General features: G+C 44.6%; 1 protein-coding gene across 3 annotated transcripts in view; it reads left to right on the top strand.

Moving 5' to 3' along the window:
* The window catches only part of CFH (complement factor H), a 1,056,626-nt gene that overhangs the window by 64,496 nt on the left and 978,760 nt on the right, over nucleotides 1–13,370 (top strand). For all 3 annotated transcript variants that reach the window (XM_073642935.1, XM_073642934.1, XM_073642933.1), the window contains exon 4: nucleotides 2,468–2,544. In XM_073642935.1, coding sequence (XP_073499036.1) covers nucleotides 2,468–2,544 — 77 coding nt within the window. The remainder of the gene's footprint in view (nucleotides 1–2,467; nucleotides 2,545–13,370) is intronic.

Raw genomic sequence — 13,370 nt, 5'->3', positions numbered from 1 at the left:
GCGGTTTTGCTCCGCTCTGCTTGTTCACCGCACCTGCGGTTTTGCTCCACTCTGCTTGTTCACCGCACCTGCGGTTTTGCCCTGCTCTATTTGTTCACCGCATCGGCGGTTCTGCTCTGCTTGTTCACCGCAGCGGCGGTTTTGCTTTGCTCTGCTTGTTCACCGCATTAGCGGTTTCGCTCTACTCTGCTTGTTCACCGCATCTGCGGTTTTGCTCTGCTATCCACCGCACCTGCGGCTCCGTTCCTGTGTCCCAGTCTGTACTGGTCCCTATCCTGCCTGCGTTCCTACCTGCCAGTACCCGCCTTTCTGCATACCAGCCATGCCTGCCAGTGCCCACCAGTCTGCATGCCAGCCGTGCCTGCCAGTACCCACCTGTCTGTATGCCAGCCTAACCTGCGTGTTCCTGCATTCCCCGCTGTGGGTCAACAACTGTGACCGGGGTCTGACCTGGAGTAGCACCTGGTCCCTCTGCTCGGTTCCTCCCTGGTTCACGGAGTCGACTGTGCTGCCGCGTGACCTTGGTCGGAATGAGTTGACACTTAGTTATGCCCCTCCAAGCACTCCTCGGTTCATGGTACAGTGGGATCACTAATCATGCTCACGCCAGTCAGTCCGGGCGTGTAACACTGGTCACATGATAACCTGTGTGGTCAATAGGAGGGGAATAGATGGGACAATATTTGCCCAATTAACTCATTAGAGGCTGGACTTACTTGACATCAATAGAGTTGAGTATCAGATGGAATAAAATACTAGAGGCTATAGAAAGAAATAATATCTATCTGCAATGAGATAGAAAAGAACCTCTAAATTATATATTATTGAGAATACTATACTACTTATTGATGAATGAAATCATGATGGAAAGAGCACTGGTGGGAGATGGGAGACCCAAGAAGAGAAAAAAAGAGGCTGTGAAGGAGCCTATAATGCCCTAAACAATTAGAACAAATAACATAAATCCTACCTGACTTAGTCATCGACTTTACCTAGTCGACCGAGACATTCTTCAAAATTGATATATTAATTTACATAATCTAATTGTTACCTTTACATTGTCAATCTGTTGACTGAAACTTGGAATATCAACATTTTTAGTGGAATGCAAATAAGGGTGGGAGAAGGCACTTAGCAAAACTCCACTTCCTCAGGTTAATAAAGGGAATCTGTGAGCAGGGTTATGCTATGTAATCTGAAGCACTGTGATGCAGTGGAAGACAGCCTGATTACATTGATGTCACTTACTGGACTATGTTTTCCTGCTTCAATACAATTGAGTGTTTTATCACCAGGATATTATCACTACAGGACATTTGACCATGTGTCTCGTAGGTAAACCCTGTCCTCATCACTGATTAGCAACTCTCTGTCACTATAGAATGTACACAGAAAACTGTGGTGTAAGCGGGGTTATAAACAGCTCAATATCTGAGCACTGCTAGATCTGGGGCAGAGAAAACTGTGACTCCGTCATACCTGCTGCATGTAGTAAACTAAGTGACACATCGTTGGAATCAGTATCTCAGCCCCTACCTCATGCTACTCTCAGATTACATAACAGAAATCCGCTGACAGATCACCTTTAACATTCTTGGTGCCTCCCTCTCTCCATTGATCGGTATAGCTGATATATATCTGACATGAAGCACTGGCCAGGAATTCATGTGCAGATCAGCAGTCTCCTCACTTCCGAGCTCTGACTTTCCGTCCTGAGGCAACAGACTTCAGCCTTCCACTGTTCCTGTGCTGCTAATCTGTGCAGACACATGATTTCCTGGCCAGTGCCTGACATCAGATGTACATCAGCTATTGATCAACAGAGAAAGAGAGGCACCAAAAATGTTAGTAACCCAAGGAAGCTAGTTTTGTTAACTGCATACCCACTGCACTTTATTTGCAAACTGCTAGAAATGTGGATTTCTCAAGATTCAGGGAACAGATTGACATTATAAAAGTTAGTAATGAGTTAATTTTTCACAAGGCTACTTGCTCATTCAAACAGGTTAGGTGGGTTTAAACTTAACAGATTCCCTTTAAGAATGTTACATGAATGAACACTACAAAATAGAACTTCATATACTGTGTACTATCATGTGTAACTGTGAATTTTACAGCACGCTCTCGTACTTTCCCATGGCCTGTAATAGGATTAGCACTGCTAATGAAATAATATTAGCAATAAGCATTTCACAAAAGATTTTACTTTACATGTAAGATTTAGTAATAGATGTTGCAACATGTATGTTTTGCAATAACTGGATATTAAGTAAACCAAAAGTGATGTTGCCAGAGCTAATTGTGTTATTAGGGTGACTTTGATAATTTTTCCCTGAATCAAGCAACCTAGATAAACTCAAAATTATATACAATCTATGCAATCTTATGCATAATTTTGTCATGTTTTTCCACAGCAAACAAACCCACATTTCAATGTATAAATAACTGTAAGCAATTTGTACTCTAGGTATCGCCTGGCAAGCAGAGAAAGAACTCGACAGTGCACAGCTACTGGCTGGAGCAATTACCCTCCTCACTGTGAAGGTAAAGTTAGAACCAATGCTTAAAATATATATAAAAGTACAAAAGATATTATATAAAAGAGCCATTCAAGCAGTTATGAAAAGTCAATAGATGTATAGAATGTTCAGCCATTTTCTGGAGATGGAGTTTAAAAAAAAAAAAAAATGAGTCCAAGTGTCTTAAAGGGAATCTGTCCATAAGATCAACCCTCCTAAGGCTATGTGCATACAAAGCATTTTTGAAGTGTTTTTGCCGCGGTTTTCCCGCCACGGAAGCGCTGCAAAAATGCTTGTTAATAGGTCTGCCAGGTATAGCATTGGTAATCCGGATGTACACATGATGCGGAAATTTCTGCTCCGGATTACCATTGCGGAAAAAAATACAGCATGACCGTTGCTCGGGTGTTTCCACCGCGAATTCTCGTCCATTGACTTGCAATGAACCACAGCAAACCCGCAGGTGTAATATTTATACCTGTGGATTTGCTGGATTTCAATTAAATCCAATGGGCGCGAATTCGCGCTGGAAACATGCTGCGAGTGGTACCCAGATCGTTACAAAAGGATTACTACTCCTCTCATCCTACCGTCGCTCCTGCTGAAAACAGCGAGAGTGGAATGGCTGGGAGGAGCAGTAGTCTGCTCGTGCCCACGATGAAAAAAAGAAAAAAAAGTAAAAAGAAAATAAAACATCTATAATCACCTGTCCGGTGCCCCCTGGTGTCCTCCGGGTCTCCGGTGGTGATCCAATGCTCCCAGGGGCCAGCGGTACACTGTGGGAGCGTGCTCGCTCCCAGCAGTGTACTGAGCTGCCAGGACCTGCAGTCAGCTGATCAGAAAAAAGTTTCCAGGGTCATGGCTGTGAGCCCTTACCGGGGCTGATCAGCTAATAAACCCAAGTGACCTCCTGCAGCAGCATGTATACTAACAAGGGTGATTTTACATCCCTGTCAGTATACACTGCTGTCTTCTACAGCAGTGACATCAGTGATTGCTGATGTCACTGCTGTAGAAGAGACATGGATCGTCGTGGGACACTCGTTAGCAGTGATCGTGGACTACGTCGTTGATGGCGGATAGGTGAGGGATATAGTTGTTTGTTTTTTTACGCTTTTTTCAGAAGATCGAGGGATTCCAGTACAAGGCGTATGAAAATCTTTATTTTTTAAACAGTGTGTTTTTTATTTCATTAAAATAATTTATTCTGGCTGTGTATATATTGAAGAGGTGGCGATACCTTTACTACACGGTTAGTAATGGGGGTGTTTTATAGATGCCCTCCATTACTAACCTGGGTTTCAAGTCAGCCGCCAATACAAGGCTGACGTGAACCCCAACCCTATTACGCCACTCACCACAGCTATGGGGCAGTGGGAAGAGCAGAGGCTAAGTCCCAGATTTGGCACATCTAATGGATGCACCATTTCTGGGACTGCTGAGGGGTGATATTAATAGCCGCAGAGGGGGCTGGCATTCATGGCCCTTTCCCTGGCTATTAATATCAGCCCGTAGCTGTCTGTTTAGCCTTTGCTGGGTAGATTTTATAGAGGGACCCCACATCAATTTTTTCTGGGGTCCCCCTGTAATCTAGGTAGTAAAAGCTAAATAAACAGATGTGGGCTTATATTACTTGCCAGGGAACATTGTTGGCTAATGACCCCTTACCTGGCTACTAATATCACCCCCCAGTGGTCAGCTTTCCCTCTGCTGGTTATGAAAATGATACAGGAGCCCACGGCATTTTTTAAAAAAATTTTAGGCTCTGTGCCCACGATCTGGACATAGCAGCGCTTTGGGCGCATATTTTTTGATGCATCCAAAATGTTGCATTCTATTACACACAGGTAAATCCACATATGTTCACTGAACCATGCGTATTTACCTCATTCAATACTTTCTAGTGGTCAAATTCCTGTTGCGCAGACTAGCGACTCCACAGGAGAATTTGACATGCTGCGGTCCTAAAAGACGCGCCACATGTCAGTGTCCAGGGATGATTCGCATCCTCTGATGCACGCATAGTGGACATGGGATTTCTAGAGATCCCATTCACTATGCTGTAACATCTGAACACTGCAGGTTTGACGCTGTATAAACACGTAGCATCAAACTGGCAGCGGCCCCTTATTGTGGCCACGTACCCAAACTCACCAACAGCATGTTAATTTCTTATGGATGCGCCATTTCTGGGGTGGCTGACGGCTGGTGTTTCTAGCCTGGGAGGGGGCCAGTATTCATGGCACCCTTCCTGGGCTATTAATATCAGCCCTAAGCTGTTGTCTAGCCTTTGCTACCTATTAAAATAGGGGGGACCCCACATCATTTTTTGGGGGAATCCCCCATTTTAATAGCTAGTAAAGGCTAGGTATTCAGCTGGGGGCTTATATTAGTTGCCTGGGAAGCTCCGTGGGTGTTACCCCCTTCCCAGGTTTCAAACATCTGCCGCAGCCGTTTTTTTTAATAAATCCTTTATTTTAACACTAAATGTGAAGTACAGTAATCAACACTATCACTGTACTTATTATATATGTGACTGACTTATTTATCTCTATGTAATCTTTGTGTGATGCTTTATTCTTTCTTTTCTAAATTGTCGGGTACCGATGCTGATTTGCCGGCCAGCTTTTTTAAAGAGACGTGCATGAAAACAGTATTATTTTTTTAAATAAATCCTTTAACACTAAATGACATGTGCAGTAACCAACACTGTCACTGTACTTCTTTTATATGTGACTGACATGTTTCTATCTATCTAATCTATGTGTGATGCTCTATTCTTTCTGTTATAAATTGTCGGGTACCGGTTTATGCCGCTGCTGAATTGCCGGCTTTTCATGTTTCACTGTGAGCACTGTTCCCATCGATTTGGGCAACCACTGTTATGCCACAACCACCATGGCTGTGACATTACAGTGAGTGGCAGACAATCCCTGCATGATGTGAAAAAATCCAGTTATGCTTTTGGTGCACGAACAGTTATCGAACATAACCTCGAACAGCCGAATTTTTTGCAAATCGTTCGCGTTCGTCGAACGACTCGAACACCGCCCAAAACAGCTCGAATTTGAGATTGGCGAACAGTTCTAGTCGAACACCGCTCATCTCTACAGATAACGTTGCGCTGCCCTCGGTGATCAAAAGCCTCTGGGGACACCGGATGGTTAGAGATTCACGGTCTCCTATCCATCCGCAAGGTACCATTGACCTGGATGCTGGACTAGAGACTCGGGAATCCATCCGCTCATCTCTAGCCCCAATTGTCCCGGATACAATGGACAGTCCTGGATTTGTGTCTGTGCCCTGCAGTCTCGGGTGTCTGCTGAATGCCCCTCATTATCAGCGCCCCTCTGACAACTCCTCCTGCCTGGGGAGAAAGAAATGGTAAATGGGCATGGATTGGGGTGTGGTCAGGGGCATAGCCAAAATTTGCAGCGCTAAGCACGCCGCATGATGTGTACCTCTTTCTGTTCTTAAAAAGTTAGGAGGTATGTATACAATAATATCTGGAGGCAGATTCTCATGCAGATCAGTGCCCAGCTTATAGCGCTGAACAGCTCATTTATATAAGAAAAATGTGAATTTCTCTGGAATAAGTCATCAGATCGCAGATATCAAAGTATCATTTTATTCAGCTTCCTATGATCTACATGACCATATAGATATCTAAGGACGTTTGATTCTACTGACTGATTCCCTTTAAGGAATTGCTGTTCTTCAGCTTTCCAACAATTCAGACCTGGAGAATTCTACATCTATGCATAAAATAGGGCAACTCTTGTACTAGTTCTTGTATTTCTCTCCTCAGTGTTGTTTAAGGTATCTAAGGACAGGATCATACATTGTTTGCTTAGAGGTTTTGCATTTTTATACATTTTATTTACTAGAAAATGTTATCTACAGACCATTCAATGAGAACACTTTATTCACCAAATATAAAAACTTCTAGAGCAGTATAGTGTCTGCTAACTCAGGAATCAAAACAATATGAATTAAAATACCTTTTAACTCCTTTGCTGCCTCTAATCACTGTTGCGTGCTGTAATCAATTACTTACATTAGCTAAATTGCTCCTGTGCTTGGGCACGGACTTCAATCACCTATATCCCACTACACAGTCATGGGATGTTGATTTAGTTATCAATTCAGTCAGGGGTTGGTATTCATAGGATAAAGTCAATTTACCACGGTATTGCATTATTTAGCAGAAGTAATCAAATGATGGCAGGTTCAAGTCTAGTAGGGAAAACACTATTTTTTTTTAAGTTTTAAAATACAATACCAGTCAAAAATTTGGAAACGCCTCTTCATGCAATTGTTTTCCTCTTACTGGAATGTGCATATTATAGATTGAGAATGAAGACAGCAAAACTAAGGAACACTTGGAACACACTACACTGCTCAAAAAATAAAGAGAAAACTCAAATAACACATCCTAGATCTGAATGAATGAAATATTCTCATTGAATACTTTGTTCTGTACAAAGTTGAATGTGTTGACAACAAAATCACACAAAAATCATCAATGGAAATCAAATTTATTAACCAATGGAGGCCTGGATTTGGAGTCACCCCCATTCTAAGTCGCCTGTGGCAGTTGGATTTTTCTTTGTTAAAAAAAAGGACAGGGGTTTATGTCCATGTCTGGATTTTCGTGAAATTAATAAGATTACCGTATGCAATTCCTACCCATTGCCGTTAATTCCTGACTTGTTTAACCAGTTAGTGGGGGCCAAGTGGTTCTTTAAAATTGATCTCCGGGGGGCATACAATTTGTTACGAGTGAAGGAGGGTGATGAATGGAAAACTGCTTTTAACACTCCGGTAGGTCATTTTGAGAATCTGGTGATGCCTTTTGGTCTTACCAATGCACCTGCATTTTTTCAGAACCTTATTAATGACATCCTGAGACCTTTGATTGGTAAGAATGTGGTTGTGTATTTGGATGACATTTTGATTTATTCACCAGATCTGGAGTCCCATTGGCAGAGTGTGCTTGAAGTTTTGCAGTTATTGAGTGATAATTCACTCTTTGCTAAGCTGGAGAAATGTGAGTTCGCTGTGCAGAAAATTAGTTTTTTGGGCTACTTTGTCTCCAGCGAGGGCTTTGAGATGGACCTGGTGAAGGTTCAGGCTGTGCAGGAATGGCCTAGGCCTATTGGTTTGAAATCTATACTGAGATTTTTGGGTTTTGCCAATTATTACAGGAAATTTATTAAGAATTTTTCTGTAGTTGATAAGCCTCTAACCGATCTCACAAGAAATGGTGCTAATACGGTCCAGTGGACTACTGAGGCCATTGTAGCGTTTAAGTATCTCAAAGAGAGGTTCAGTTCTGCCCCTATCTTTATGCAGCCTGATGAGACCAAGCCTTTTTTGTTCGAGGTTGATGCTTCATCGGTGGGGGTCAGAGCAGTTTTGTCTCAGGAGAACAGGGATGGAGTAACATCCTTGTGCATTCTTTTCAAAATTTTTTTCGGAAGCCGAATTGAATTATGATGTTGGAAATCAGGAGTTGCTGGCTATTAAACTCGCATTTGAACATTGGCGTCATTTTTTGGAAGGCACTAGATTTCTTATTCAGGTTTTCCCAGATCATAAGAATTTGATCTTTCTGGATGCTGCCAAGCACTTGAATGCCCGTCAAGCTAGGTGGGCACTTTTTTTTTCTCGGTTTCATTTTTTTGTTACCTATATCCCTGGTACTAAAAATGTTAAAGACGATACTTTATCTCGCTGCTTCTCTCCTACGGTCGGTGCCGAGGAGGAGGAGAGCATTTTACAGAAAGGAGTTGTGGTGGTGGCATTGGACTCTGTTTTGGAGAATGGGATTCTGAAAGCTGATGATGATGCTCCATCTAACACTCCCCATGGGAGGTTGTTCGTGCCTAGAGCCTTTATGAGAGATTTGTTTGTGGAGTGTCATGAGTCTCGGTTGGCAGGTCATCCAGGAATTTCTGAGACTAAGAGACTTATCAGTCGCAGTTTTTGGTGGCCTGGATGGCAGAAAGAAGTCATCAAGTGGGTGCGTCAATGTACTGTGTGTGCTAGGTCAAAGGGTTCACATACTCCTGCTGTGGGGTTGCTTTGCCCTCTGGAGGTTCCTAGTCCTTGGACGCATCTCACAATGGATTTTATTGCTGATCTGCCTGTGTCTGAGGGTTTTACTGTCATCTGGGTGGTCGTGGACCATTATAGTAAGACGTGTCATTTGGTTCCATTCATTAAGTTGCCCTGCATCAAGACACTCGCTAAGGCGCTTATTAAGGAGATTGTCAAGCTTCATGGCGTTCCCATGGATATTGTTTCTGATAGAGGACCTCAGTTTGTGGCTCGCTTTTGGCGTGCTTTTTGTGACAGGTTGGGAGTTCATTTGCCATTGTCGTCTGGGTATCTTCCTGAGTCTAATGGACTGACTGAAAGAAAGAACCAGGATGTAGAACAGTTTTTGCGTTGTTTTGTGGCGGACAATCAAGAGGTGTGGTCTGAGTTTCTGCCTCTCGCAGAATTTGCTCTTAACAATCATACATCCTCCTCAGCTGGGTGTTCTCCTTTTTTTGTTGTACTGGGAGACATCCGTCTTTTGGTTTGTTCTCAAAATTGGGATCGGTGGTGCCAGAGGAGGAGAATTTTTCCAGTGATTTGGAGAGAGTTTGGACTAATGTACGTTGCAACTAGAGATGAGCGGTGTTCGACTCGAACTGTTCGCCAATCTCAAATTCGAGCTGTTTTGGGCGGTGTTCGAGCCGTTCGGCGAACATGAACAATTTGAAAAAAATTCGGCTGTTCGAGGTTATGTTCGATAACTGCTCGTGCACCAAAATCATAACTGGATTTTTTCTCATTAATGCTGAAAATTAATGTTAATACCCAGTTTGAGTGTACAGCGGGGCGGGGGGAGGGGAAGGGGTTGGATCTCTGCAGCAATAATGAAGATCTCCATTTTTTTTTCTCTTTCCCGCATTTACAGTGGGGAGGTGCTATCTGTCAGCCTATCAGCAGCGCACACACGGAGCGAACTGCATTTTTTCACACAAGCAAGGGCATGTGTCATTGGCAGTGTATGTCACATGTCCTTGCCCTATAAGACCCAGCCATTTTCCCCATCGCCACCATTTTCTCACTGCTGCAGCTGCGTGTTAGACGGCACCGCTGTGGCTGTGTGCGCTATACTTTGTTAATTTCAAGCCAATTTTCGCACAAATCTACAGATAGCTTGGGAGTAGGGAATAGTTATGATTGCATTACTTTTGAGGACTAGGTTACATCATTTCCTATGACTTTTATCAGGCAGGTCTGTGCTCTTAAATAGATAGGTTGGAAGTAAAGATTAATTGTAATTGCAGTCCTTTTGAGGGCTAGGTTACATCAGTTCCTATCACTTTTATCAGGCAGGTCTGTGCTCTTAAATAGATAGGCTGGGAGTAAAGACTAATTGTAATTGCAGTCCTTTTGAGGGCTAGGTTACATCAGTTCCTATCACTTTTTGCCAGGCAGGTCTGTGCCAGTGCTGTGCAAGTTTTTTTCACAGCATTTGGCTAAATCTAGCAAAGCAAATCCTTTTTGGCCTCTTGCAGTGTGTGTTAGTCAGTGGAGTAGCCTATCTGTGTTGCAAGCTACACCACCTGTGTATAGAATACAAATTTTTTTACTGCACCTAGTGAAGTAAAACCTTTTGGGCATAGCATCATTCTATTAGTCCATTTATACTAACCTCCACCAGGTTGCAAATTCAAAATAATTTTTATCTGCATCTAGCTCTGAAAAAATATTTGGGCTAGGGCTTGTAGCAGTGTGTGGGACTTGTTCTATTAGTCCATCTATACTAACCTCCACCAGGTTGCAAATTCAAAATAATTTTTATCTGCATCTAACCCAGCCAATACTTTTGGGCTAATACCACAGTTTGGCCACTCAGCTCTGCTCGGTTCCCATCCATTGTTTTTTGTGCAAACAACTCCAGAGTTGTCAATTAGTTAACCACCAAAATGAGTGGAAAAAGGCCTGCTGCTGGTGGAAAGGGGAATAGGCGTGTTGGGAAGGGAAAAAAAAGGTTGTGTTGTGTTGGGGTAGGTGTTAAAGCAACAGTAACATCTGCAAAATAAAGACCATCTTCCAGCCAAGCTAAGATGTCTACTTCTTTTAGAGGACAATGTGAAAAGATCCCTTTCTTTCGGCCACGCCAATCGCTACAAATTCCAGATGAGGCACAAAAACAGCAGGTGCTTCAACGGATATCAAGTGCTCCTTTAAGTGGGCTCTCCTCCACCTGAACATCAACATAACAAATACAACAGTCCTCAGAGGTGTCACCCCAATCACACTTGCTTCCTCACAGCTCCCAAGTCTCCAGCTGCCCATCTGAGTATGGGGTAGAACAGATGGTTGAGTCTGCAGAGCTGTTTACTCATACTATAGCCTGGGATTCAGAGGTCGGCTTCATCGCTTCTGTGACTCCAGACGAGGAAATGATCTGCACTGATACCCAGAATCTTTATGAGTCGGATCCAGGACCAGACGCAGAAGGTTCTGACCATAATGTAGACCCTCGTTCCCAAACTGTAAGTCCTGTTGGTGGAGACAATGAGAAAGACGATGATGAGACGCAAATACCTAATTGGAGCGATAAATTGAGTTTTTTGTCAGGGCAGGAAGAGGTTGGCTCTGAGGACAATGGGTGTGATAACACACAGGGTGATGATGACGAGGTTGGAGATCCCACTTACTGTCAACCCACAGTCAGCCAGTCGATGAGGTCAGCAGAGGAAGTGGAGGAGGATGCTAGTGACAACGTGGTCAGGTTGCACCTTCCTGGACAGAGACGTAGTACTGGAAGCACGTCAACAACTGCATCCTCAAACACAACTCTGCCTCTGACCACAAGTCGTGGTGGCTCTTCAGGTCGCATGGGTGCTAAGCCTTGCATAGCCTGGGCATTTTTTCAGATCGATAAGGATGACCCAACTCGTGTTATCTGTAACATTTGTCAGCAAAAGCTAAGTAGAGGCCAAAAAATACATAGTTTCAGTACTTCATGCATGAACCGGCACATGGATATGAAGCATAAGTTGCAGTAGGAAGCTCACTGTGCTACATTGCGGCCTAGCCGGCCGGGCCAACCACCATCTGCCACATCTTGTGCATCTGTGGCCTCTTCATCCTCTGTGACTGGGGGGGACAGCAGTCACACCTGTTTTTGGATGCAGACCTGCCACCTCTTTACCCGCAACAGCCAGCGTGATTGGCAGGTCATCATTTTCTTTGGAGGAGGAAACACCAGCTGGTGTTCAGCGCTGTCCGACATCGATAGCATCACCTTTGGATCAAGGCAACCTAACATGTCCGCCTGCATCTTCCTCACAGACCGGCAGTTTGCCGGGGACACCCTTCTCAACCCCGTCTAAGCACAACAGCCAGCCCTCGGTCCTTCAGATGTGGACAAGTAAAAGACCATTTCCTCCTAGCCATGAGAAAGCTAAGAGGTTGAATTTCACCATCTGCAAGCTCTTGGCTACAGAAATGCAGCCTTTCCGCCTGGTGGACACAGAGGATTTTCGAGACCTTCTCAAAGAAAGGTGTGCCTGCGCTCCACCAGCATGTCACACACAACATCACCGCTTCTTTGAGAAACTCTGTGTGTGACAGGGTGCATTTCACCACAGACACTTGGACGAGTAGGCATGGACAGGGGCGTTACATGTCGCTGACTGGGCACTGGGTAACTATGGTGACAGCAGGACAAGGGGCTGCTGTCCAAGTCTTGCCGTCCCCACGAGTTGTGCGTCAATCCTCTTTATCTCAAAGTTGCTCCACTTCTTCTGCCTCCTCAACCTCCTCTCGGTCCTCCACCTGCACCCAAAGCCTGTCTGGTCATGCCACAAGCTTTCTAACTGCGCAGAAGGGATCCTGCACACCTCCTTACTATGCTGGCAGCAGGGCTCAACGTCATCAGGCGGTTTTTACTTTGAAATGTCTGGGAAATGTGAGTCACACAGCTGAGGAGTTGTGGTCAGCTCTGGAGAATCAGTTTCATGAATAGTTGTCTCCACTGGACCTGAATCCAGGGAAGGCTGTGTGCGACAATGCTGCAAACCTGGGTGCGGCCCTTCGCCGGGGCAATGTCACACATGTGCCTTGTATGGCTCACGTGTTGAACCTGGCTGTCCAGCAATTTTTAGCCCACTATCCCGGACTAGATGGCCTTCTGCAGAGGGCACGTCGCTGTGTGCTCACTTCCGCCGTTCGCATCCTGCAGCTCAGCGACTCACATCTCTATAGAAGTCGTTGGGCCTGCCACTTCACCGGCTAAAATGCGATGTGCCTACCAGGTGGAATTCAACTATGCACATGTTGCAGCGACTGTGGCAGCACCAAAAAGCCCTGGTGCAATACGTTCTGACGTATAGCCTGGGCCAATGAGATCCAGAGGTGGGGCAAATCACGCTGGAGGAGTGGTCTCAGATCAGGGACCTATGCACCCTTCTGCACAGTTTTGAAATGGCGACGAAGATGTTTAGTGCTGACGATGCCATTATCAGCATGACTATTCCGGTGATTTACATGCTGGAGCACATGTTAAACAGAATTCGGAGTCAGGTGGTGGCAGAAGAGGAGGTGGAGGAAGTAGAGGAGGAGGAGTTGTATGCGGAAGGGCTAACATCTGCAAGGTCCAGAAGGTCAGCAGCACCAAGGCGGCAGGCATGTGAGGATGGGGGAGATGGTTTTACCAGGGCACATGGTAGCAGCCAAACTAGTGAGGAAGGTGCAGGAGCCCAGGAAGAAGTGGAGGACGAACTGATGGAAGACTCATCAGATGAGGAGACCTTGATCACATTTCTGTTGTGCGAGGTT

This window comes from Phyllobates terribilis, unplaced genomic scaffold (assembly GCF_046119375.1).
Source record: "Phyllobates terribilis strain yellow unplaced genomic scaffold, ASM4611937v1 Scaffold_8__6_contigs__length_399053987, whole genome shotgun sequence".
Classification (NCBI taxonomy): Eukaryota; Metazoa; Chordata; class Amphibia; order Anura; family Dendrobatidae; genus Phyllobates; species Phyllobates terribilis.
Note: the sequence above shows the minus strand (reverse complement) of the source record. Positions and strands in the feature narration are given on the sequence as shown.